The sequence below is a fragment of the Hemicordylus capensis genome, chromosome 3, assembly GCF_027244095.1.
Source record: "Hemicordylus capensis ecotype Gifberg chromosome 3, rHemCap1.1.pri, whole genome shotgun sequence".
Taxonomy (NCBI): domain Eukaryota; kingdom Metazoa; phylum Chordata; class Lepidosauria; order Squamata; family Cordylidae; genus Hemicordylus; species Hemicordylus capensis.
Genome location: NC_069659.1, coordinates 53285830 through 53313784, shown reverse-complemented (window position 1 = coordinate 53313784; position 27955 = coordinate 53285830). Strand labels below are relative to the sequence as shown.

At 43.6% G+C, this 27955-nt stretch overlaps 1 protein-coding gene across 1 annotated transcript; it reads right to left on the bottom strand.

Annotated features, from left to right (window-relative positions):
• Positions 1-127: 127 nt before the first annotated feature.
• On the bottom strand, positions 128-27815 carry ADGRG7 (adhesion G protein-coupled receptor G7). The gene is given in 13 exon segments (XM_053308905.1): positions 128-361; positions 1962-2118; positions 5816-5977; positions 9582-9654; positions 10222-10553; positions 11901-12013; positions 13469-13624; positions 14879-15045; positions 16404-16514; positions 16631-16761; positions 22447-22544; positions 23446-23610; positions 27729-27815. Coding segments are annotated over 13 exon segments (1986 nt in total).
• Positions 27816-27955: the final 140 nt, after the last annotated feature.

Below are 27955 nucleotides of genomic sequence, written 5' to 3'. Positions count from 1 at the left end.
TTTGAAAAGAAGTCAGCCCATGAAGTGTTCTCAGTTGCAGATCATATATCAAATCTCTTTATTTCGGTCAGCAACCAGCATGAGATTAAAACAAATGTAGAAAAGAGTGAAGCTGCCATTTTACATCTTAGTTTTTCTCTAGCTCTTCAACACTGCTTGACGAAGAGAGATCATCAAAATTTCTCATTGAATTAGTTGGCCTAAAGAATCCAAACATGGACTTTCTATGCAATATGTCAGAAATGTAATAGGTCTTCGAATGCAAGTAAATTCGTATCTCAGAAAGGGATGCAAAGACTTTAGTAGCTTTCTTTTTGAAAATGGGTGTTCCAACAACATGGAAAAGAAACATCTGCAGTCCCTGTTGGTTAAAGGGATATGTTATTACATTGACATATTGTTTCTAGTGAAGTCAGAAAGGTGACTAATGTAAAGAACAGCTGCAACATTTTTAAAAATGAAATTAATCAATATAAAACATTGCAAGGGACCAAAGGCTGCAATCCAATGCACACAGACTTGGAAATAAGTCCCACTGAAATCAGGGCTAGGACTCGGCCAAAATGAGACTGCAACAACTTCTAAGATGCAATGTGTGCACTTGTATAAAGATTACTAGGTCTCTCCAAATGTCAATAAACTGCACAATGTGAAAAGCTTCCATTCAAATTCTATGTGTGAGTTTACTGACCATCCACACAGTCCCCATTTTTTACGGTAGCACCTCTGTTATGGAACTGAACTGCCTCTGCCCACTAAACCAACTAAATTTATATGTTTCGGTTAGTAACAGCCTCCCTATTGCAATGGGACTTCGGGTGTGGGTGAGGCCTTGTTGACTAAATGAGGTGGAGTAAGCTTTTGTTTCTTGAATCTGCCAGACGTGGTCTGTTCTGCTCTGTTGCTGCTGATGTGTTTTTATACAGTGTACTAGTGTGTGTACTTAAATGGATATTGGTTTTATTGTTATTTTACGTTGTGTTTTAGCCACCCTTAGGGCATCCATGGGGCCATTTTGGCAGGGTATACATTTTGAAATTGCATATGTAAGCCATATGACAAGCCTACACATACATCAATCAGTGTGCATATGTATGCTGGGAAACTACAAATTGATTGGCTGAGGCTTTTGAGCTTGTCTACATGTAACAATTTCTATGAGTGTACGATTGTCACAGATGACAAGTTAAACATGGTAATTTTTGTTGGAAGTGAAGGACTCTGCACTGTCTCATGTCTCAGTGACTGAGGGGGACAGACTAGTGAGTCTAAGGGCTAGAGGGGTCAAGACATTGGTCATCCCTTCTCTACTGCTCTGACACTATCCCTTTGATATGTAGATTGTTATTCTCAGGGATTTCCTGCCTGCCTGCCTGCCTTGCTACTTCCTCTCCCTCCTTCCCTTTCTTCTCCCTTGCAACACACATGCTCCTGTCTCCCTGCACCATGTGTGCAGAGATGCAGAAACCCTCCCTCTGCATCCAGCTAGCTAGCTAGATTAGAGATCCTATCTCTCCACTTTACTATCTAGAATGGTGTTCACCAATAAAGACTCCTTATATTGATTTGAAACTATGAGCTGGCTCCAAGTTTCTTTTGCTATCAGCATACACGCATGCCTAGGCAGACTCTGCTATGTTTTGCCTCTGTGCACTCTGCTGTAATAGAAAGGCATATCTTACCAGAGAGAATTCCCAACAATTTTGAAGTTTCTTACAATTTAGTAGCATATGTTTTGACCCTCAGCCATCACACACTTGAATGTTTGTGGGATTTTGTCATCTCTGTGCAACCTCTATAGAACCTCTTGGTGTACAAGACAGAGCAGATTGCTGCTAATGCCTACGACATAGAGCCACCCCATGATGTGGGTGGCAACTGCAGTGATGGAAACAATAACTCTCATGAAAACAATACTTTGCTGTCTGAGACTTTTAAGGTGGATAATACTGATATCATACCTGTGTCGCACTGAAAATACAGAACACATAGCTGAAAACAATGTTTGCTTTCTTATTCTCTACTAGAACCAGGTAGCCCAAAATCCAGGTGATTCCAAGGACCACAATTGTAGATAAAGTTGAAAATATCTTCTTCATTAATGACTTCTTTTGAGTGCTAAAGAGAATAGTCATATTTACAAAAGTGTATGGTCTGTTTTCTTAGCATTTCATTATTCTGCTAAACATGTTGCTCAGGTCACTGGCTGCATTCCAAAGCTCTGTGAGCCTCCAATGCTCGTAAAGAGGCAATGGGCAAGTAGTGACTTCCTTATTCTTTTCTTTCCCCAGTATTCAAGAGAGCCAGGTGAGGTCATTGGAGCCCCATGGTCACATCCAAACCTCTATATGTATATCAGAACTGCTGAGTAAAGAACTATTTACTCAGTAAAAATTACTTACTGACTAAGCATGTATACAGGGTGTGTGTGTGTGTCTTCTCAGTCTGTTCTACTGGGAGACTATATCACTGAACTGGACCCAAGATCTCATATGTACTAAACCTCTTCTGATGTTCCACTGAACTACAGCTCTATATGGGACCTCTTTGGGATGGTCTATATAGCTGGGTCTACATGAGGTTGGGAGGAGAGAAGGAGCTGTGTGTTATGGGCTAAACTCCTGAGTAGTCACTTAGTGGGACAACAGCTCAGGCCCCATCATGGGTTATCATTTTCCCTGCTTGTGTGATTATGGTGTAGGTCTCTTATACAGGATTTGTGGGTCTTGCCTCTTCATTTTCTATTCAAAATTATGTTTGCTGTGAGGACCCAGAAAACGTAGGCTGCAAATTATCATGGTGTTGTGATTGCCTCACTGTATCCCAAGAATGGGACTTAAAGTCCCATCTGCTGGATCCCACTACAAGACTCTTTCCCACTGAACTATCCAGGAGGCTCTTATTGTGAGCTTGCTATTGTAGCATTCCATCTCCCTTGTTGATGTGACTCTCTCCCTTGTTATCCTCATATGACTATCAATATGAATACGAATATGAGTAATATTTAGGAATGTGCAAATCGATTCGGGTACAAATCGATTTGTACCCGAATCTAGCTGATTCAGACAATTTGGAGACAGAGCAAATCACCCCTGTGGTCCATTGGCTAGATTCGGGTCCAAATCAAATCATGCCAGATTCTATTCAAATTGATTCAAAATTTGGATACTTCCTGTTAATTTCCCCAGATTCCCAGCTCTCATTTTTAAAAAAAGCTAATCTCTAGCCCTTGCAGAAGTGGAGTTATGGAGCAAAATGTGTGGTCACTATTTTTCAAATGTTTGTATTCTTTGGTGTATAATAACTTTTCCTCAATAAATCCCTATAAGGATTTGGTGTATAATAACTTTTCCCTATAATCCCTATGAATCCTCATAGGGATTTATTATGAGGAAATGTTATTATACACCAAATAATCCAAACACTTGAAAAAATCGTGACAGCACATTTTGCTCCATAACTCCACTTCTACAAGGGCTAGACCTTAGCTTTTTTTTTTTAAATGAAAGCTGGGGATACATGTTAGGGTTAGGATAGGGTGACTTCGAATCCCCATTATTTCCTATGGTGGAAATATACAAACTCAGTAAAAACTGGGGGGGAAATCATTAAAAATCAGCCAAGTGCCCCACTGCCTTAGGAACATAGGAAGCTGCCATATAATGAGTCAGACCATGGGTCTATCTAGCTCAGTATTGTCTTCACAGACCGGCAGCGGCTTCTCCAAGGTTGCAGGCAGGAATCTCTCTCAGTCCTATCTTGGAGAAGCCAGGGAGGGAACTTGAAACCTTCTGCTCTTCCCAGAGCGGCTCCATCCCCTGAGGGGAATCTCTTACAGTGCTCACACTTCTAGTCTCCCTTTCTTATGCAACCAGGGCGGACCCTGCTTAGCTAAGGGGACAAGTCATGCTTGCTACCACAAGACCAGCTCTCCTTCTCCTGCCTTTAAATTTGGGTGGAAGGTGGCACCCATGGGAATCTACCCACCAGGCAAATTTGGTGCCCCTAGAGCCCTTATAAATGGTCTGAGTCTATCTGAATCTGAATCATATTGAATCAAATCCAGATTGAATCTAGGGTAATTCAGGAGTACAGATTCAGACACAAAACAAATCAGGGGTGATTTGATTCAGGCACAAATCGAATCAAAAAAATCAATTTGTGCACATCCCTACTAATATTTATATACTGCTTTTCAACAAAATTTCCCAAAGCATTCCATCTCCCTTGTTGATGTGGCTCTCTCCCTTGTTCTCCTCATATGACTATCAATATGAATACGAATATGAGTAATATTTAGGAATGTGCAAATCGATTCGGACAGATTCCGTGTGTGTGTGTGTATGTGTGTGTGTGTTTGTAGGTAGGTAGGTAGGTAGATAGATAGATAGATAGATAGATAGATAGATAGATAGATAGATAGATAGATAGATAGATGGTGCCCTGTCCCCAAAGGGCTCACAATCTGGAAAAGAAACATAAGATAGACACCAGCATCAGCCACAAGAAGGATGTTGTGCTGGAGTTGCAGGGCCAGTTGCTCACCCCCTGCTATATAAAGAGAATCACCACTATAAAAAGGTTCCTCTTTGCTCACTTAGCAATACATGTGTGCCATGTGAACTGTTCTGACAATGTCTGTGTGGGAGCACTGTTCTCTCAGCAGCAGAGGTACACTTAGGTAAATTTGGAGCCTGTACCTAAAGGCCTTTGGAGCACACACACACACACCCAGCAAGTTAGGCATCATCCCCCTACACACACTGTGACACACACAGTATTTTTAATACATGGGTTCCTGAGGGCACAAACAGAAACTGAACTCACAAGAATGTAAGACTATAAAACAGGTATATTATTGTAAAGATGCAGTAGCAGAAACATTTCAACATGCAACTTAACATATTCCCATCCCACATATTTCTTTCCCCCTTCCCCACTCTGTCTCTAAAGCACCTGACACAGGTCATAATCACACTCAGCAGCCCAGCACAGTGTGGGCCACTGGTGACCACAGCACCCAGGACAGACTAAAGAGGATTTGAGGGCCCCTAGGGGGCATGGAGGCCATGGACCTTGGCCCCGAGGTCCAGGGGTAAGAGCCCCACAGCTCAGCAGTCCCTGGGTGGTTCTCCTGGGAGGCCCATGGGTTCTCCGTGCACATCCCCTAACCATTTGACTACATGTTCTGAGTGGAATTACACTCTTACCTTCCCCATCAGTTTGCCTGACAAAAGCAGGCTGCTGCATGAGGGCTACTAGGACATTCAAACCCCTGTCTGAAGGGACTCTTGAAGCTGCCGGTCATTGCTCTCCTACACGTTGTACCATGATACTTGTGGAGGAGTGGTATTTCCCCCAGCTGCCCTGTTATTATGCACTGGGCATGGGAGGTATTGTGTCTTGGGTTCTGTGACACTGAGGGACGTTTTACTGCCTGCATGTATTAGTTGGCATGTTCCCTGCATGGAAATTGTGGAGGCACTCGTGAGCAACATTGAGATTGGTAGTTGGTGATAGAGTCACCCTGGACACCTTGAGAGCAGCTGTTGGTGTTGCTATACTACTTCCAGTTGCTGTTGGTATTATTTTGTGTTCTGCTTTGTTGCAGGGGGGATTCACAGGACCACACTGCTACTGCCACCAAAGTCAGGCTAGTAAAGCAGGTGCCAGCAAAGCAGGACCCTAGGGTTACCTAATTCTTAATTAGTTGCCTAATTCTTAATTAGATTTTGTTCCAATGGAAGATGTATCAAGATGTATGGTGTAAAAAGAAATGAACTGTGAAATACTCATTTCTTTTCCAACTCTATACCTTCGCAAATGCTTGTTTTCCTTCCACGTCACAGAGAACATGATCTTCACAAAGACAGCGATGTTAATCAGAAGGATTACTGCCACTGGTAAAAGGAATGCCCACAACATAGGTTTTTCAATGGAGAAATTTTTTTCCTCATCAAGAGCTGCAAGCCAGCAACTTAAATATAAAAGGAAGACTATTTCAGCAATGTTTCTAACCAGAAATCTAATCAATGCAAAGCCATGACAATTTATGTGCATATCATCTTTCGTCCCAGGAGGCTACTATACCATTTCCTGCTAATAGTACTGTCATACAGAGAATAAATTATTCTCTGCTGCCTGACTCCTGAGCAAAGAGGCACCTTTTTAAAGTGGTGATTGATTCTCTTTAGCAGGGGGAGAGCAAGTGGCCCTACTCATCCCCAGCACAGCATCCTTCCAACGACTGTTGCTGGTGTCTATCTTACGTTTCTTTTTAAGATCGTGAGCCCTTGGGGGACGGGGAGCCATTTTATTTATTTATTTATATCGACTGTATGTAAGCCGCTTTGGAAATTTTTGTTGCAAAGTGGTATATAAATATGGGTTGTATTCGTTTTCATAAATTGAAAGCATGGTGTAGTGGTTAGAGTGCTGGACTAGGAGCGGGGAGACCCGAGTTCAAATCCCCATCCAGCCATGATACTTGCTGGGTGACTCTGGGCCAGTCACTTCTCTCTCAGCCTAACCTACTTCACAGGGTTGTTGTGAGGAGAAATCTAAGTGTATAGTACACCACGCTGGGCTCCTTAGAGGAAGAGCAGGATAGAAAATGTAAATACAAAAATGAATGAATGTCTAGAATGAAGCTGTAGTTCATCACATCATCAGAGATTCTATACTGTTTCTTAAGCAGGTTTTTAAAAAAAACAAATTATGATTTAGATGACAGTCACACAGAAAGAAAGGGCTTTTCTTCCTTGTAGCTGCCTGGTGGAGAATGTTTGTGTTTCTCAGCAGCAGCAGAGATAAGAATGTTCTCAGATGGAGGGGGCTGGTCAGGGATCCTGTGGGCCTTCAGACAGATGCCAATCCATGGATGGATGAGGCCACGGCTCCTTGAGTGACATGAAGATAAAGGGTAAGCTGGGAATCCCAGCAGAGGGGGCCTGGCGAGCATGGCTGTGGGCATGGTGAGTGTGTGCATGAAGGAGAACTGATTGTAGCTCAACAAATCAGAGGCTGATGAGGCGATGGAACAAGAACGAGGGTATCCCGAAATTCTAGGAACTGGTCAGATTAAAGGAGCAGAGATTTTAATATTCTGTTAAGCATCTAGACAACCAATACTGTAGTTTTATAGAAAGACACATTCAGCAGAGATTTTAATATTCTGTTAAGCATCTAGACAACCAATACTGTAGTTTTATAGAAAGACACATTAGGCAAGTGAAACCTGCAAATCACAGAGAAGGGAAATTATTATTCCAGAATGTTTCCTATGAACAGTTTCCTAAAATAAAGACGCTAAATCTTGATAAAAAGTACCATGGGAGAACTTAAAGGGCACAAAGATACTGCCCTCCTTTGCATCTGGAGTCATCTTGACTCAGTGTTTAACAGGGGCAAATGTTTTATGAATTTGGTATTTATCCTGTCCAACTTCCAAAGAGTTCAGGCCAACATCAAGCTTCTCCCTTTATTTTATCCTCACAACATCCCTATGAGATAGTTTAAGCCAAGAGAGAGTGACTGGTCTAAGGTCTCCCAGTGAGCTTCATGGCTGAATTCAGATGATACCAAGTCCTGATTATTATTTATAAATTGCCTAAAATTATTAGGCACTGTACAAAAATGAAACAACTCAGGGCCCGCTCTCAGGCTCACAATATACCATTGATTAAGGCATTTAATCAGCATTAATCAATAACATATTGAGGTTATTCTCACGATGAGGGGAAACTGGGCTAAAGGGGCCCTGCCCAGTTTCCCTCCATTGTGAGAACAACCGGGCTCGCGGGCAAGCCTGGTGGTTCTTGTTGGAAGTGAAGGATTCTGCGCTGTCTCATATCTCAATGACAGAGGGGGACAGATTAGTGAGTCGGAGGGCTGTAGAGGTCAAGACATTGGTTGTCCCTTCTCTACTGCTCTGACACTATCCTTTTGATATGTAGATTGCTACTCTCAGGGACTTCCTGCCTGCCTGCCTGCCTTGCCTCTTCCTCTTCCCTTTCTTCTCCCTTGCAACACACACACTCCTCTCTCCCTGCACCATGTGTGCAGAGATGCAGAAACCATCCCTCTGCATCCAGCTAGCTAGCTAGATTAGAGATCCTATCTCTCCACTTTCCTATCTAGAATGGAGTTCACCAATAAAGACTCCTTATATTGATTTGAAACTATGAACTGGCTCCAAGTTTCTTTTGCTATCAGCATACACGCATGCCTAGGCAGACTCCGCTGTGTTGTGCCTCAGTGCACTCTGCTGTAATAGAAGGGTATCTCTTACCAGAGAGCATTCCCAACAGTTCTCTGGTGGCTAGCCCGCCAAAGAAGCCCTCCCCTTAATCGGGGTTAGGGTTAGGGTTACCACAGTTAGGGTTAGGGTTAACACAGCTCTTTGCCGTGGCAACTCATGAGGAGACCCCCATCAGGAGGCTAAGATGAGCTTCCGGGCCTTGGGGGTCTCCCCAGGATGCCCCGCGCACTCATGTGAGGGTGCCTGGCACTTCAGGGGATGAGGTGGCCCCCGATCTCTGCAGCCCCTACCGACTCCTTGATGGAGCCAGCAGCCGTGTGGGTGGTTAATGCATGTGAATATATGCCTGCTCAATAGTGTGGGCTAAGCCCTCTCTCCCCACAGAACCCTCCCAGGCTATACACACTGATCACGTGTAGAGCCTCATTAAATGCTGTTTTTCTGACAGAACCATGACTGAGTTGAAAACTTTGGATTATTTTTAAAAAGGGATCTAATGTTTGCCTTTCTTCAGCGCCGTCCCTTGGGGGGTGTGGGGCGAAGGGGCCCGCCCCCTGCATCTGACATCAGATGCTGCGGCGTCTGATGTAAGACACAGCAGGGGGCATGGCCTTGCTCTGAAAAGGGCCACGTGCCCCATTTCAAAGCAAATGCCAGCCAGTGCTGAGTTCACAGCATGGCCAAGAGCTGCTCTCCCTGCCTTAGGCCTAATGCAGCGCTGGCCAGTATTTGCTCTGAAATGGGGGGCGTAGCCCTGTTTCAGAGCAAAGCTTCGCCCCCTGTGTCAGACTTAGGGGGTGCGGGACCTGCCTTCCCCCCATCCTCCAGGCAAGCACACATTATTTATTTATTATTATTATTATTACATTTATATCCCACTCTTCCTCCAAGGAGCCTAGAGCGGTGTACTACATACTTGAGTTTCTCTTTCACAACAACCCTGTGAAGTAGGTTAGACTGAGAGCGAAGTGACTGGCCCAGAGTCACCCAGCTAGTTTCATGGCTGAATGGGGATTTGAACTCGGGTCTCCCCGGTCCTAGTCCAGCACCACTACACCACGCTGGCAGCAGCTGCCATGTGTGCAGCTGCCAGAAGCCGAGGCAGGCGCACAGGCAGCCTGTGAGGCTGCCTGCTGCTCGCTGCCACCACGGGGCTTCTCCAGATGCAGTGCCCGAGGCAACTACCCCGGTCTCCTCGCCCTAAGGACGGGCCTGCCTTTCTTAGTAAAGGCAACCCCTGTACAGTAATTCAGTGGTTTTACATAAAGACAGCATAATTTATGTCAATCACCAAAGGAGTGTTTGTTTTTTAACTACTTACAATTCTTCCTGACGGTAGTTTGAGTTTTGGTAGGTAGCTGCCAGTGTTACAGAAACAATTAGCGCCGGGACTGCTAATTGAAAAACAAAGAAAATGATTGTTTAACTGATGAAGTCTTGATCAGCTCTGACAGCAAAAATCTAATGAAATCTAGCCCACCAGAGTTCTGAAAGTGCTGGCTGCATAGGTTTCTGGCCCTGGCATTAACCTTTACAGCATACATATGTTGCCAACATTAAAGAAAGACTATGTGACGACACTGTTTTGAGAGCAGTAGAAGCAAATGGCAAAGGTGAGGAATGCAAGAGAGTTAGATAGTACTTCCTCAAATGCTTGTTTTATTTCATTTTCGGTCAAGCAAATAAATGTTCTCTAGGGAGAGCCAACCCAGTGGATTATGCAGCTCTCTGAGTGGCACAATTAAAAGGACCACCATGCTGAGCCCACCCCAGAATCCTCAGTAACACTGCAGAGGTTCTGAGGCACACGCTCAGTTTGCATGGGGACATTCTTGCTTCACCCTGCCTAAGAGGCACAAAGCTTTGAGCTATCCCTGAACTAAAGTTTAATCTTGCATCTCTATGGCTCCTATAGGTTCAAGAGGGATGTTCCGAAAAATCAAGAGAATATTCATTCTTACCCCATCCAGTTAATGATATGAGTGTACTGTAGTGTCGACAAAAATGCCTCTGAGTTTTTACCAACAGCAAATACAACTGGACACTGTTGATGGCCGTCCACATAAAAGTTGCCAGCAGGAAGAAATGCAGTAAGGCAGCTACAGCCGTGCAACTGACATTCACAGGCGGGCCTTCTTCATCAGATTCAAGCATGGTGTTTCTAGCAGTAATTAGACTGCTGCTCTCGTTGGCATTGGAGTTTTCAATTCCAGAGATAAAGATGATATTAAACAGTAGCAGAGATGAGCAGAGACTCACAAAGATCAAGGTAGTAGACTTTCTCCGGGTTTTCCTTTTGATTGATATTTATTAGCAGGTTACATGACACCAAAAACAAAAACAAAGAGAGATTATCTGGTATCTTTACATGAATGACAAACTTTATTCTAAATAGTGGCTTCAAAGGAGTGTCTAAGCAGCACTTCTTTGGATTCAGTACAAACTATGATCAAGCTTCTTACATGTCTGATTGTATTTATGCAGTCTGATAGTGACAGGCATATTGGACCCAAGAGTCCTCATGTTGGGACTATCAGAATTAATGCTGGAACCGATAGGAGGGAAGCCCCTATCATTGTGGAAGTAGCCCTAGTTCCAGTGTGCCTTTTGGAAATACCACCCGCCGCTGACTCACAGTAAATGCAGTTCCAGAGACATGAATCCAGAGCACCATTGCATATATGATCCTACTAACCTTGCAGGAAAATGTTGGGAGACTGGGATGACCCTCTGCCTCCCATCCTAAAACTGTTGGACAGAAAGGGCTGTACATTTACTTATTGTTATTAGTTTTACAAAATTATGTTCTGCCTTTCACTTAAAAGTGCCAAGGTGGCTTGCATACATAATCATAAACAGACTGTCCTCAACCTGCCACGGATTGTTGGCAGCAGAGAACAACATGCAGATGCAGGAACAAACCCTGAGCTGACTTGAGTTTGAAGGAAAGCAAGCAACTTGCCAGGGCCAAATTAGACATGATTTCAAATTCATCATTTGTTTACAACAACAAAAGAACACCCAAGACCAACCTAAGGCCCCCTCCCTCATGCCATATCCAGCCTGATCAAAGTCAGGGTGTACCCTTCATGTGGTTCAAACAAGGTCACACACACACACACAGAGAGAGAGAGAGAGAGAGAGAGAGAGAGAGAGAGAGAGAGAGACATGCAGGGTAAAACAATGTATTTAAAGTCTCATCTGGTTTGGCCCTCAACTGGGAATCTTCCAAGGCCACTTCTCCCCACACAAAGATTGTTTATGCTCCAGGTGTGATGCCCCTTTGCAGCATACCCTTGAAAGGATCACTGCATCAAGGATCACCATGAAGGGTGAATTGGCCTCAGAGGATATGGTTCCTTCAGCATTAATTCTGTCCCCTCCACATTCACCCATGGCATTTCTTTTTAAATGGGTCCAAGAAGGTGCTGGAGATGGATGCTCATTTCAGTGACAACGGCAAAGACATCATCTCATACTGCGCGGGAGGAAGGCAATGGTGAACCACTTCTGTATTCTACCAAGAAAACCACATGGCTCTGTGGTCGCCAGGAGTCAACACCGACTCAACGGCACAATCTTTCCTTTCCTTTTCCACTTGTCATTCCTAACCCTTGTCATCAATATTTCTTTGGCTTACCTGGTAAGAATTTGAAACAAAATGGTAACAAACAGGCCAAAAATTGACAGCCCACAACCAATATATGATAACATCTCAAGAGGTCTTGCATATTCATATTTTTTTCTGAAGCTCTATAAAACAATGATATTAACTATTATTATATTCTTCACATATATCTTTTAACACTTATGGATGAATGTATGTGATTACATGAGGTGGTTTTGTGGAAAGTGTTGTTCCCCTGACATAATCTGCCCATGAGAAAAGATCATAGATTCTCTGAGGTGTGCCGTGTGTACAAGGTTGTGTACAACGACCTGTAAAAAGTGCTACATCTCACATACTTTATTAGTTTTCTTAAAGGTTTCTAGCTATTGCAACTGCAAAGAATCCCATTAAGTTGTATCATTGAATCATATTATACATTTGTCAGACAGGAAAAAAGTCAAGTGGATCCTGTCTTAATAATTCAAGGTGCTGGTTATGACCTTTAAAAGCCTATATGGTTTAGGCAGCAGGTGCTTTAAGGATGATCTGCTCCCACCAGTGGCATAACTAGGGAGGGGGAGCCTGTGCCCCCCCTTTCCTCCTTTCCAGCACGAGGGAAATGGGCCTCCCTTCTTCCCAGCAGCCCCAAGCCGGATAGCAAATGATGACGGCAGCAGTGGCAGGGAAGGGGAAGGAAAGAGGAGGGATGAGCATTAGGCAGCAGCGGCTGCAGGAGCTCTGACAGTGGCAGGAGCCATCGTGGTGAGTGGGAGAGGGTGGGGAGGAATGGGAGCGGTGAGTGACTCCTGGAGGGCCCTTGGTATCCCCTCCCCTGTGGCCCATGTTCACAAAACTTGGGAGAACATCGGTAGTGCTGGCCCTGGCTCCCACAAGTTTCTACTCATCCATTATGATCTTCGGGGGAGGCCCTGCTCCATGTGCTGACACCAGCAGGGGCACATTTGGCCAACACATGAGTCTAGCCTTCTTGGTGGTGGCACAGAGGCTGTGGAACTTTTATTTTGTTTTATTATTGCTGTAAGTTGCTTTGAGCAGCATATTACAGCAGTCAAGCAGAAGATCAAGTAAATAGCAGAAATGAACAAACCAAGACCCGGTACTTGAGAGGGAAGAGGGTGGGGTAGATTTTCTCCTCCCAACCTATCTTCCTTTCTAGGGGGTTCATGCAGCCTGTAGAGTCACAATGTACTAGTCAGGAACCATATCAAGTCAACCCCATTTTCCTGAAGAGAAGTCAGAGGAATGTGTCTTGATAAGAGGAAGACATGAGGACAGATTTACAATAAAGCTTGCTTGTATGTGTTCATATGATGTTCACTTCAAATCCATTGAAGTAAATGGCCAAACTGGCGTTAATTTTTGTGGTTCTGGATTGTGCATTAATCTATCCCCAGTTCTCTTCCTTCAGTTTCTAGCCTCCTTATACTACTCTGGGTCAATGTCTACAACTGTATATAAATATGAAAGTATATTGTGAGTTGGAGTGGAGAGACAGGTTGCTGTTATTCTTGCAAAGATAAAAATTGGGTGGTGGGGGTGAGGAAACCATATCACTTAATATTAAAACAATAGCCTACCATTAGCACTGCAAAATTAGTTGTGTGATTACAGCTACATCTCAGTAACTCAGGAGAGTCTGTCTCCTTGGTGCAGCCTGATGTATTCCAGTCATTCTGTGAGTAATCTCAGAAGACACATGCATGATTGTGCAGCCGAAATTTCGATTGTTTGTACTGTAGATTGGAGATTTAAAGGACAGGTCAACAAGAATGTACTGAAAAGATGTTGCAATCTTGCTCCAGCCAAGATAAATGTACTGGTTCCCAGGTCACACCCGGAGAGTCTCCCATTATCTTTAAATTGTGGCTTCCCTCCCTCACCAACATATTAATCCAGCCTTCTTGACATCTGCCTTCCTCTCCAATGTGATGGTCCTTCATTCACCAGTGAGCAAAGATGCCAGAGTTCTTAATATTACACAACCTTTATTTTATATACGTTTATACAATTGGTATGTCTACTGAGTTATTTATACTGAATCTTTTATTACATCCTCTCTCTGGCCTTGCTGCTGCCGCCACCTCTGCTCTTCTTTCTCCTCTCTGAACTAATGGATTTACCCTCATGAAATAGCAATAGATCTGAAAAAGCTATCACCACAAGGTGTGTTGCCAAAAGGCGGGGGAAGGAATGATAAACAGAAGCCACAGCTGACTGCTGAGGTCCCAGTTCATCAGCAGGTAAGGGGAATTTCTGGGCTGCAATCCTGGGCCACACCCACCCCATGCGCAAAGAGGGTGGGGTCCAGGATCCATAGACCCCGAGTGAGCTCCTGGATCTCATTTCTAGGCAGGTAGCCCTTGCTGCTGGGATTATGTTCATTTCGAGGAAGCGAAATTAACGTTATCCCAGCAGCAAGGGCTGCCTGCTTAGAAATGAGATCCAGAGAGTTCTCCCAGCTGGCGGCCCTCACAGCTCGAAATTGTTTTGTTGTTTTTTTTGGGGGGGGGTTAATTCCTCATGGACCAGCCCGGACCGGCACTCAACTCCTCACGGACCAGCACCAGTCCACAGACCGGTGGTTGAGAAACACCACCCTGTCCAATCATTCCAATCACTTTCCTCTGAATTACTTGGTTCCTATTGTATAAATAATACATGCAAGCTGACAGCTTCTACATACAGTCAGAGAAATTTGCATTTAAAATAGGTTAGGGAAATGGGGAAATTTGCATTTAAAATAAATGGGGAAGCATTCAGCTATGCAGTTCTCCACCTGCAGTCTTTAATAGTACAGTCCAAAACAGCTTTATTACTGCTTTTTGTAAGAATTACACCATCCTACCAAGTGGTTGGAAGAACTTTGGTACCCAACGAATGCAGGTGTGTGGTAAAATAGTCACTTGTAAACATCCTATAACTCAGTCTTATAAGTTAGCTTGGAAGGTAAAATGTATAATGTGTAACTTTTACGTTCAGAAACTTACCTGTGGACTTAAGGCTATCTTAACATTATGAACCATTGCCCCATTAGCATTGCCAGAGACAATTCGGTTACTGTAGTTGTCATCTAATTTATTCGTATAGATTTTTGATGGGAAAAGTCTGTCATTTTGATACACAACAAAGCCAACTCTTTCCTTTCCATTTGAATCTATACATAGGAAATATGAATGGAATGCAGTTAATACATAAATGTAGAGGTATAATACCCTATTCCAGTGAATTTTTACATGTGCAGGTGCTCCAAAGTTTCTGTGGAAACAATACAGCTATAAGCAGATTCCTTTGTGCATGCAGATCTGCTGTCTCCATTGAAATAGCAACATGTTCCATAAAGTTTAAGAAACTCTGACTAACATCGCCAGCAGCATAGACCCCAAAGTTGGTCTTGTGGTAGCAAGCATAACTTGTCCCCTAAGCTATGCAGGGTCCACCCTGGTTGCATATGAATGGAAGACTTGATGTGTGAGTACTGTAAGATATTTCCCTTAGGGGATGGAGCCACTCTGGGAAGAGCAGAAGGTTCCAAGTTCCCTCCCTGACATCTCCAAGATAGGTCTGAGAGAGATTCCTGCCAGAAAACTTGGAGAGATTCCTGCCTGCAACCTTGGAGAAGCCACTGCCAGTCTGTGTAGACAATACTGAGCTAGATGGACCAATGGTCTGACTCAGTTTGCTCCTAATGTAGGCACTCATAACATCCCCACATTGCTGTGCACTCACTCCAAAGCATGGGAGATATTGTGCTTTATTGCAAGAGTACAAATACTTTCAGGAGCTCACTTGTGCTCCAGAAATTATCTTTTAAACCAGAAAAACATTGCTCGGCTATGTGTTACCATTGCAAAAGAGCACTTCTGGAGCACAGGTGAGCTCCTAAAAGTATTTGTGCGCCTGCACTTCAGAGTGAGGATGTTCGGAATACCTGTGTTAGGCTGTTCTGGAAGCAAGCCACTATTAATAATTGCAGTAACATATAATGTATGTAACTTGGTATATTAACATATTCTTTGTAAACAATGTTGCTGTTTTTTAAAAGTGTTAAATATATTTATAAGAGAGTGCATGAATATACGTTTATTTCCTTTACGCCCACTCCTTCTCCAAGGAGTTGTGGCTGGCATACATGGCTCTCCCCTCTCTCCATTTTATCCTCACAACTGTGAGATAAGTTAGGCAAAGAGATAGTTACTCGCCCAAGGTCACCCAGTGAGTTTCCTGGTGAGCAGTAATTTGAACCTGGGTCTCCCCACTCAGTCTGCCATGTAAGGACAGCTCCGGGGGGGGGGGCTGCCCTCTCAGAGAAGTAGTCCCCCGCCCACTGGTCCTCCCATTTCTATTTCAGAAATCAAATATGTGGGACACAGCTCACTCATCTGTAGATGCACTTCATCCCGTCTGTGCCCCCCTCAATTTTTTTCCTAGTGCTGCCACTGCTTCCATAGTGCTGCCACTGCTGGTGTTGCCACTGCTGCAGTAACCACTTCACTCGACTGGCTCTACACTTACTGGCACTTGACACATTGATGAGTATCTGAATTTCTGTCCTGTCATCAGATGTTAGACCATTAGCCTGTTCATCTATGTTGATTCGATCAGGAACAAAACCACTGGTTGATCCTGCGTAGAAAACAAATTAGCCAAAAATTGTATCAGATTATGCAGAAATCTAATTGTAAATCTAATTGCTTATATTAATCGTTCAGGAGACAGATAAACCAAAGTAGGAAACTCACCTTTCAGGACAGAAAAAAGCACCTTAGCAGAGGTTTCCTGTAGAGCAACTGTCCGTACTACAATGTTGGGTTGCACTACCTCTTGTGTTGAAGTGTTACTCACAGAGAAATTTTGCATTGCCATCGTGAGGCTGGATTAAAATAAAGTATTACCATGTCAGCTATAAAAGGAGGTACTACAAAAAGAACCAAAAATAGCTCCCATCAAACTAGCCAATGGGGGTGGGGAGAGGAATAATCACAATATGATGGGAAATTACTATATTGGAAAATATATTCAATATGGATCAATTGAATGTAAATAGAACAATGGTTGTTGTTTTTTTAATTTTTATTATTATTTCTTGTTTACACAGTCAGACAGGTGTTATTGACTGGTTTGTTTTATCCAGACATCGAGTCCTTCCCAAGGACCTGGGATGGCTGAATTTTATTGTCAATTGTTATAGATATCGTCGCAGAATATAGGCTGTTCCCAGTAAAGCTGCTTTTTGTAATTGGCTGATGGTGATTTCTGTGGCCCCTTTGGTGTTGAGGTTGTTGTTGTTGTTATTTTACATTTATATCCCGCTCTTCCTCCAAGGAGCCCAGAGCGGTGTACTACATACTTAGGTTTCTCCTCACAACAACCCTGTGAAGTAGGTTAGGCTGAGAGAGAAATGACTGGCCCAGAGTCACCCAGCTAGTATCATGGCTGAATGGGGATTTGAATTTGGGTCTCCCCGGTCCTAGTCCAGCACTCTAGCCACTACACCACACTGGCTCCAACAAGAATATGTTTTAGCTATAAAAAGGGGGACATCCAGGCTTGTAGGACATCTCTGAGCTCACAGTCCTTGGGTTGAATAAAGCTAAAGTGTGCTGTCGGGTTGGTGTCAACTCCTGGTGACCACAGAGCCCTGTGGTTGTCTTTGGTTGTCTTTGGTAGAATACAGGAGGGGTTTACTATTGCCTCCTCCCGTGCAGTTTGAGATGATGCCTTTCAGCATCTTCCTATATCGCTGCTGCCTGATATAGGTGTTTCTCATAGCTTGGGAAACATACCAGCGGGGATTTGAACCAGCAACCTCTGGCTTGCTAGTCAAGTCATTTCCCAACTGCGCCATTAGGTGTCTTCCTTGGGTTGAATACCAACCCCAATATACGAAGGACCGATGAACAAAATCTACCTCCACATTAGTGAATGAATGGAAAACTGGAGCCTTCTTAACAATAATCCTTTGAATATATGTCACTTATCACAAATGGTGAAAATGGTGGCTTGCCTAATGCTACCTAGTGAGATTATGGCCACATTTGCACGTGACATCATCATCATCATCATCATTTATTTGATTTCTATACCGCCCTTCCAAAAATGGCTCAGGGCGGTTTACACAAAGAAATAATAAATAAATAAGATGGATCCCTGTCCCCAAAGGGCTCACAATCTAAAAAGAAACATAAGATGGACACCAGCAACAGTCACGGGAGGTACTGTGCTGGGGGTGGACAGGGCCAGTTACTCTCCCCCTACTAAATAAAGAGAATCACCACGTTAAAAGTTGCCTCTTTGCCCAGTTAGCAGGGGATGAAACCGGAGATTGCCGAACCTGTGGTTAATTTTTCTATGAAAAATTATGAATGTTTGCTATGAATCGCATAGCAAACGTTCATCAAACCGCAGCCCAGCAACCTCAATTTTCAGGGCAGGGGAGCCCCTCCCTCTTTCTGGTCTGCTGGAGTCACATTCCACAAGCTGCATAGTGCTTGCATCACCGGACTGTGGGCAAGACATCAGCACATCTGCAGGGTAGCAGCCATTGGTCACGATCTGCAAGGGGGCAAGCATGATAGTCCCTTTTCAGAACGCTGCCCTCAGCATCCACCTGCCCTCAGCAGGGAAAGGGTATTTAAATCCCTTTAAATGCCATGCAAGCCCTTCATCTGACAGCGATTTCACCACTGCCCTCATAAGTGCCCCACAATAAAGAAGTATTGCACAAGCCCAATTTCTGGCACCAGGGGAAGCTGAGTGGCACTTTCCCCCTGTTTCTCAAGAAAAGGAAGGACACATGATGACTTCCTAGGAGGGGATATGTATATGAGGGAAGGCAGAGGATCCTGGGGTCTGATCTGCTGTGTCCAAGGATGCTCTTTCAAAGGATCATCCTGGCAAAGCGATCAATGGGAACCAAACCACATTCCTGTCCCTGTGGCAGCTTGTCACCAGGGGACTAGCACTCTCATGAGAGGGCCAGTCCACTGGGGAGGACCTTAAGCTCACCAAAACCTTCTGTCTTCTGCCAAACTGTGTGCTCATGAGTTGAGCTATCCACTTGCATGGGGGGGCGTGTTCTCTCTGGTTAATGATGTTCGAGATGGAGTTCCAATTCATCAACCTTTTGCACCAACTATCCTAATGACCACTAGGGGCAATGGAAGCAGAGGTATTTAGTGTCTCCTTACCTGTCCCTGCTTTACCTCTACTCTATGACCCCTGCCTTGACTCCTCAGATATTTCCTGTGGGGAGTCAGTCCACTTCCTTTCCTCTTGGAGAGTAGATGGAAACACCTCCCCCGCCCCCATCCATTATGTAGCTCTTAGACAGGGATAGGTCTTTACTATCCAGAATGTACTTCACCAATAACCTTATTTAGTTTAGATTGTACTACAATCTCCATGTGTGTTCTTTAGATGACTGTAGCAACAAAACTCTGCACTTTACTCTGTAACTGGAGTGGGTAGCTTCCTTTTTTGGCACTTGGGGGGGGGAATTACAAACTCCAACAAATGATAGATCTTTTGCGTTGTGACCGCCTCCTCTCCGGGGAAGCCTCTGGTAAACCCAAAGGAGATTCTGACGCTCCATGTCACTGAGCGTAAACCTATGGGCAGACTGGGGGAACACCAGGATTGGGGAAAGATCTTAACTCTCATTCAAATTTCCTGGGTTTGGACTGGTGTTGTGGTGTGTGAAAATCTGCCACTGTGGGGAATTGTGGGGGAGGGGAGCCCTGGTTGTCTGCAACCCCAGGAGAGTGGGGCAAAAATAAAGATGGGCATGTAATGGGCAGACAGGCTGGCAGAGGACCTGCTTTGACTGCTTCTTTGCAGATGTCACCAAGACAAGGAGAGGTGTTGCAGGGGTACCCATCCCCGTGGCTTGCTTGTATTGAGCAACCTGGCTAGCAGCATCTGCTGTACAGATGGCATACGTTTCTTCATGGTCTGACATTCTCATGAGTGAGCGGTCCACCCAGGACTAGCATCCATCTTCATCACACATGTAGAATCACCCCTTTCACTAGAGGCAATGCTAATCATGCTGCCCAGCCTTTCTCATGAGTAAGCCTAGAGACCACTCACATTCACCAAGGGAAAGGGGTAAATGTGAAGAAACAGACCTGAGCCATTCAAGAATGCCTGGTTGGAGTTGCCCTTTAAACCCGATCCCAGGTATTGCCACCCTGCCATATGTTCCCATCCCAGTGACCTAATAGGGTTGCCCTGTTTATGTTGACACCGTGACTGTATGTGCTTGTGAACATAAACCTTTATTGCTTCATTTTCAGTAAGCTAAGCACCTAGTGCCCATCTTGCCATCTTGTCTGCTTTCTCTCCTGACTGCCAGGAGGGGGGAACAAGAGTGGGGAGAGGGCATGCCCCTGTGTGACTTTCCTGTTTGACAGGCTTGGAGGCTTGAGATGGGATGTGGTGGTGTCCCTGTTGTTGGGTAATGGCTTGAGTAGCTTGGAGACAGGGGGCGAGGCAAGTGCTTCGAGAGGCGGCCAGCAAGAAGCGGCATGGAGCAGGCGTGACCTTGGGTGGGTCTGGGCCGCCCTCTCTATTATTACAATTCCAGAAACTGGATGAAACTGCAGTTATGGTGGCTTACATGTTCGGACATAATGCTGCCACCAAAAAACCTCAGGTTGTGGCAGCAAAATTCACTACAAACAGAAGGTTCAAACTGGAGTTTGGCGAGGCAAACCGCAGGTTGCTTTTGCCATGAAACCGTGGTTGCATGCATTCAGATGTTCACAGATTTCAACCTCTGCCCCATTTAACTGTGTTTTCGCATTAGGTGTGAATGCGGCCTATAATATCTGAGGTAGGATTTGAACCAGTGACTTCCTAGTTCATGCTCTTAGCTACCACAGTACACCAGTTCTCAGTACACCAAACTTTAGCATCAATAGAAGAACTTTATAGGACTAAAATGGTCTTTCATCAGTAGCATTCACCAAAAATGACGATGGTGATAAAGTGATAATATCTACAAAGTGTAAGCTCTAAAGTACTTGAATAGGCATTCCCAGATGACTAGCCAGGCAAGGATACCCATAGAAGACATGAGAGTATTTGATAAATGCAGTCCCTGAGGGTCTCCTCTGATGACATTATTAGAATAAATTCCCACTCCAGTATGAACACTTCCAATAGCAATGGTTCACACAACCAGTTTTATATAGTAGAGTTGTGATGAAACCATCACCTATAGAATCATCTCTAAAATACTGAGATATTTACATATCAACAAGTTGAAAGTTTTTGGGGAAGTGGTAAGCTACTATCTCTCAGGATAGCTTATCATTCCTGAGACCAGTCATTATCCCCAGATTCCTCCAAAATTCAACTCATGGGGCCCATTCACATGTTATGTTCAACACCTGTACAACAAGTGTACAGTGTACACAGGTACAGATCTGTACACAGATACAGTCATTCACATGTTATGCTAAACACAGGTACAGAAGTATACTTCCTATCTGTACCATACATTTGAAGGACCTGTATCCAGGTACACTTTTAAATTCAATGTCTGTACACTGTATACAGAAGGCCACCTAATGGAGCAAAGGGGAAGTAACTTGCCTAGGGAGCAAGAGGTTGCTGGTTCAAATCCCCGCTGGTATGTTTCCCAGACTATGAGAAACTCCTAATTCGGGCAGCAGCAGTATAGGGAGATGTTAAAAGGCATCATCTCATACCGTGCAGGAGATGGCAATGGTAAACCCCTCCTGTATTCTACCAAAGAAAACCACAGGGTTCTGTGGTCGCCAGGAGTTGACCCTGACTCAACGGCACAACTTTATCTTTAATACAGTCACCTAATGGTGCAATGGGGAAGTAACTTGCCTAGGGAGCAAGAGGTTGCTGGTTCAAATACCTGCTGGTGAAACATCTATATCGTGCAGCAGCAATATAGGAAAATGCTGAAAGGCATGATCTCATACTGCTTGAGAGATGGCAATGGTAAACCAGACCCCTCCTGTATTCTACAAAAGAAAGACACATGGCTCTGTGGTCGTCAGGAGTTGACACCAACTCAACAGCACAACTTTACACTGTACAAATGTACTAGTGCACAAACATCTGTACACTCATACAGCATAATGTTGGGATCAGACTATGGTGGCTTCATAACCATAATCATGTGAACAAACCTTTTGGCAATTTAATAGCTTTGCAATACTAAACTGGTGTTTTCACATATGAAATTAAAAGCATGTTTGAGCATCTCTCCCACTATTCGTTTGGACATAAGAATGTTTTAAATTGAGGACAGAAAGCAAAAGAGAGATATTTTTAAATCAAATATACCTTATGTTTAATGTAGATTTTATATTCAGATTGCAAACACTGGTTTTATTGTGGCATCCTGCAAATTATGATTAGGAAGCAAGTGCCTCTTAAATCAGTGGGATGTATTTTTTGTGGGGGAAATATGTTTAGTAAGTGACTTTAAAACAGCATAATTCAAATGTGAACATACAAGAATACTTGGGGTTTTTCTATGAATTTTAACTTTAAACTGTGAAATTGTGATTACCTTACTGTAGCACTAGTGAGGTTATTATCTGCCAAACTAAACTGAGTCTTGTTGGCATCCATAAGTTGGCTTATTGTAGTGACTGCAGCTGCTGCTGTCTACCAAGAAAAAATAAGGGTTTTTATTTTAAACTTTAAAATAAAGTTGTAACTTTAATTGTTACTGAAGTTTTTTTTAAATCATCAGAATATCAAGAACATATTGTCATATATTTCAGACGCAGAGAAAAGGCATAACTGAATGGATGACCACCTGGGAGCACCATGTATGTCACCTTATGTTCCATGACAGAAGAATGGCAGGAATCTATACATGTAAGAGAGGAGAGCTGGTCTTGTGGTAGCAAGCATTGTTGTCCCATTAGCTAAGCAGGGTCTGCCCAGGTTGCATTTGAATGGGAGACCACATGTGAGCACTGTAAGATCTTCCCCTCAGGGGATGGAGCTGCTCTGAGAAGAGCAGAAGGTTCCCAGTTCCCTCACTGGCAGCATCTTCAAGATAAGGCTGAGAGAGACTTCTGCCTGCAACATTGGAGAAGCTGCCAGTCTGTGTAGACAATAATGAGCTAGATAGATAAAAGGTCTAACTCAGTATATGGCAGCTTCCTATGTTCCTACCAGCCAATAGGAGACTGAGACAGACAAGAAATTAAGCTATGCAGGTTCAAAGAAGGACATTCAGTCCTGACATAAGCAGGCTGATTCCTAATAACTATGGTATTTTGGTTGTTACAATGCACAGGAATTATGTTTCAGCTCATGGAAAATGTCATACTTCAGATATTATCATAATACAGACATAATAGAAGAGCAAAAGGTTCCGCATTCCCTCCCTGGCAGCATCTCCAAGATAGGGCTGAGAGAGATTCCTGCCTGCAACCTTGGAGAAACCACTGCCAGTCTGTGAAGACAATACTGAGCTAGATAGACCAATGGTCTGACTCAGTATATGGCAGTTTCCTATGTTCCTATGTTTCTAAGTAGCATTAATGACACTCACCTCACTAGGTACAGCACTACTGGACTGATTAAGAATCTCCTTGGCTATTGAAGCAGCTAAGGAAATGTCCTTACTTTGGAGTTGTTCTGGTTTAGAAGTGAGGATCTGCATGTCGGTGGCAATGCTCATGATTTCCGTTGGGGAGCTCTCATTCACAGATTGTACCTATTAAAGTAAGAAGGTGTTTTGAGTAAGAAGTTGTTTGGCTACAAGAAAACACAACAGCAAAAGTCACTGGTCTTTGGAGTAAGTAAAACTTTCAAAGCCAGCATTTTTCATTGTGTAAATCAAGACAGCTTTCATCACTTAAACTAAAATGTAGCTGTTTGCCGCAACAGAAAATGTGCCTGATCATAGATAGTTCCTTCATCTCACCATTTATTTCCTAGAATGCCACAATGATTCATAGCAATCATTCCTGAAGGAAATACATCCCAATTTTCAAAGAGATCACAACATAATATCTCAAGTCATGGCAGCTTTAATCCTACATGCAGTGGCTATCTCTAGCAAGATGCTCATCTAGACTAGAGCACAGACTTGGTCATTCACCTATCCCACAGTGTATGACACTTTAAAAACATTCAGTTTTGGGGAGATGATGTTTTTTTTCTGTATAATCAAACTAGTAGATGAGGCCCATTGTCAACCAGGCAAAGTCATTTTGCTTAGATTACACATATAGGTAAGTTCAAGAAATTAAATATATGTAATGAAATGTGTTATTAATGTACTTGCAAAAGGGAAGTAAAAGAACAGTTTGAAATGTGTAGGATTTCAATTTCAACATTATTCATTTTACTGAATAATTACCAAATATGGTAAATTTAAATCACAGGAAATTTGAATTTGAGAAAGAGCTTCTGCTTTTCTTGGGCATGTTGTTATTTTATAATTATTCATCGGATTATTGAACATTGAAAATCTGTTGAGAGCAATAACCATTAAAATATGATTATATTTAGAATTTATTTATTTATCTATCAGATTTATACACCTCCCAAAACCTCCATCTCTGGGTGGTTCACAATAACATAAAAACAAGTTTAAAACATACACAAAAACTTAAAACAATTTAAACAACTTAAAATCAAACAGATTAAAACCTAAACAATTTTAAAAGCTGAAAAAGCTTGGGTGAAGAGGTGAGTTTTCAAATGCTTTTTAAAAATTGCCAGAGATGGAGGATCATATTTCAGTAGAGAGTGCATTCCACAATCTCAGGGCAGCAACCAAGAAGGCCCACTCCCGTGTGGCCACCAGGCAAGCTGGCGGCAACTGGAGGCAGACCTCTCCAGACAACCTCAATGGACGGTGGGGCTCATAATGAAGAAGACGTTCTCTTAAATACTTAGGGCCAAGCCATTTACTAGCACTTTGTATTTTGCCCAGAAACCTATTGGCAGCCAGTGTAACTCTATCAGCAAAGGAGTAATGTGGTCTCTCCGAGATGACCCAGAGACCAACCCGGCCTCTGCATTCTGGACCAACTGGCGTTTCCGGACTACATACAAAGGCAGCCCCACATAGAGCGCATTGCAGAAGTCAGGTCTGGAGGTTACCAGCATATGTACCACGGTTTTGAGGTCGTTCATCTCAAGAAATGAACGCAGCTGGCATATACACTGAAGCCGATAAAAAGCACCTCTGGCCACCGCCTCAACCTGAGATACCAGGGAGAGGTGTGGATCCAGAAGTACTTCCAAACTGCGTACCTGTTCCTTTTGGGGAAGTGTAACGCCGTAGATCAAAATCATCTCTGGAGTTCTGACCCCACACAATAAGTACTTCCGTCTTATCTGGATTCAGTCTGAGTTTATTCTCCCTTATCCAGTCTATTACTGCTTCCAGGCAGGCATTTAGGATGGAGAAGTTGATCTGGGTGTCCTCAGCATACTGATCACATCCTGCACCAAATCCCCTGATGATCTCTCCCAGCGGTTTCATGTAGATGTTAAAAAGCATTGAAGACAGTATGCAGCCCTCAGCAGGTGTGGAGCCACAACGCAAACGGCCCGTGCCCAGCCGTGGTGCAGCGGCCCCTCTCACCCCACCCCCACGCCTGACGTCAGGCACGGGGGCTAGCCATGCCCCCACATCAGACGCAGGGGCATGGTCTGGCTCCCGCACGGCTCCGTTCAGCAGCTGGAGCCTGACCAGTGCGGCGTTCGCAGCATGGCCAGGAGCAGCTCTTCCCTGCCTTAAAGGCAGGGAGGAGCCGCTCCTGGCCACGCCGCGAATGCAACACCGGACATTTAACTCCTGAAGTGGGCCGCGCGGCCCCACTCAGGAGCTAAACCAGCACCCCCCAAGTCTGACATCAGGTGCAGGGGGCGTGTCAGGGCCGTGAGGTGCAGCCCCTGATTGGCGGCAGCCTGGGTTCTTTGAACCCGTTCGCCCAATGGTGGCTCTGCCCCTGGCCCTGAGGGATGCCATACATAAGCTCAGATTTCAAAGAGCAACAGTCTCCAATCGACACCATCTGGAATCTGTCCGAGAGGTAGGAGCTGGACCACTGTAAAATAGTGCCTCCCACCCCCAGAACTCTCAGACGTTCCAGAAGGATACTATGGTCAATAGTATTGAAAGCCGCCGAGAGATCCAAAAGGACCAAATGAGTCACACTTCCTCTGTCAATTCCCAATTGGAGATCATCCACCAGGCCGACCAAGGCAGTCTCCACCCTATAGCCTTCCAGCATATTCTGATGTAAAAAGTAGTGCTTTCAACTAATTTAAGTGTCTGGATTGTTCATGCAAAATTTAATATGTAGGTATTCAGAATGTATGATATTCAGAATTTCTTCAAAAAGCTACAAAAAATATTTAAATTTTAACCTAGCATATTCTGGTGTGCATTCTGCTAATTTCAATGGCAGGCTTGTGTATGCCAAATTTGGCATATCTGTAGGTCACCGGGAAGTATGATTTTATTTTGCATAAACACACATTTCAAAATGTGTGTGTGTGTGTGTGTGTGTGTGTGTGTGTATACCTTCTTTTTTTTTAAGGAGGGAATTCATCGTCGTCGTCATCAGTCAGTCATTCCAGACATCTCCCAAATTACCTACCCCATGTATCATATTGCTGAGAGCACTGCCAGACAAAGAATTTTTCAGGTATCAGACTACTGGATGTGTGAGAATAGCAGCACATACCAGACTTATTCTAATAGTTAAATGATTTGTTGCTTCAAATCACTGGAAAGACGCATGTACAATAACAAGAACAACTTATCTCTTGTTACTATAGCCCTATTCACACATTATGTCTAACACTTGTACAAGTGTACACAAGTACAGATCTGTACACAGGTACGTTCACATGTTATGCTGAACGCAGGTGCAGAAGTATACTTCTTATCTGTACCATGCATTTGAAGGGCTTGTATCCAAGTTCACTTTTTAAACGAACAGATACAGCCATTCACACAACCATGTGTAAAAGTGTACAGACATCTGTACACTCGTACAGCATAATGTCTGAATCGGGCTTATCTCTTGTTGCTGGTCCATGACAGATCCTTCAGGAGATCATACAGCGCTCAACCACTCCCACAAATCTCTGCTGCAATAATTCCAGCTATCTCACATGGTCTGCCTCATCCTGAGGTCCTCTGAGCTTGCCTCTTAAAGACATAGTAAACAATCCGGACATGTTGATTCCGTTCAATTAGCGGCAGAGTCCAAAGAAGGAATTGCCCCCAGGAATTCTGGTAAATTCTTGATGAATATTTAATCTCTGTTTCCTCCTGGAACAACTTCCTGGCTTAGCACAAAGCCAGAGAAGCCTAGCTTTTTACTAAAGTGTTTATTTAGTACACTAGATGGCAATAGAGTACCAGGAATCAAATTATTGGATGTGGCCGCTTCAAGTGAGTTTTCTGTGATGCTTTACTGCAAGTTCAAAATTGCCCAAAAAAACCCAACACAAAAAGTGGATTTTTTTACCCTGGATATAAATCAGGCTACACTCTAACACAAAATGAAAAACTTGAATCGTGTGTGAAGTGCTCCCCAATAGCTTACAGGGACTTCAGGGTAAATCTGGCCAATATGTGAACGCACCTATTCCGGAGGAGATGCAAGCTAAAAGCCCTGTGTGAAGAACACCCTGTAAATACCAAACAGGGAGTCTTTAATGTGAAAATAAAGTTCTTGATGTGGGGAAGTTAGTATTTTAGACTGTGAAAGTGGCTCATTTGGCTTCCTCACTGACACATTTAGTCATCATGTAACATAAAACTACCATATATATGCAGTATTAAGATCAAGATGAGGTTACCTTTTCAAATAAGCCAACAAGGGTCGCATTGCAATTCATTAAACTTGGAGGCTCAAGTGCAGGCACTCCATTTTTCCTAGTGCACATCCGAGTTGCTCTGGGAGCACCACCTTTAAATATTGTAGAAAATAAAACACCTTTTATTCATCATGAAAGTTTAACTTAACTATAAGGAAGTTATATTATTCTTGTAAGCATTCTTTTTCTTGGCTGAAAAATGGCTACAT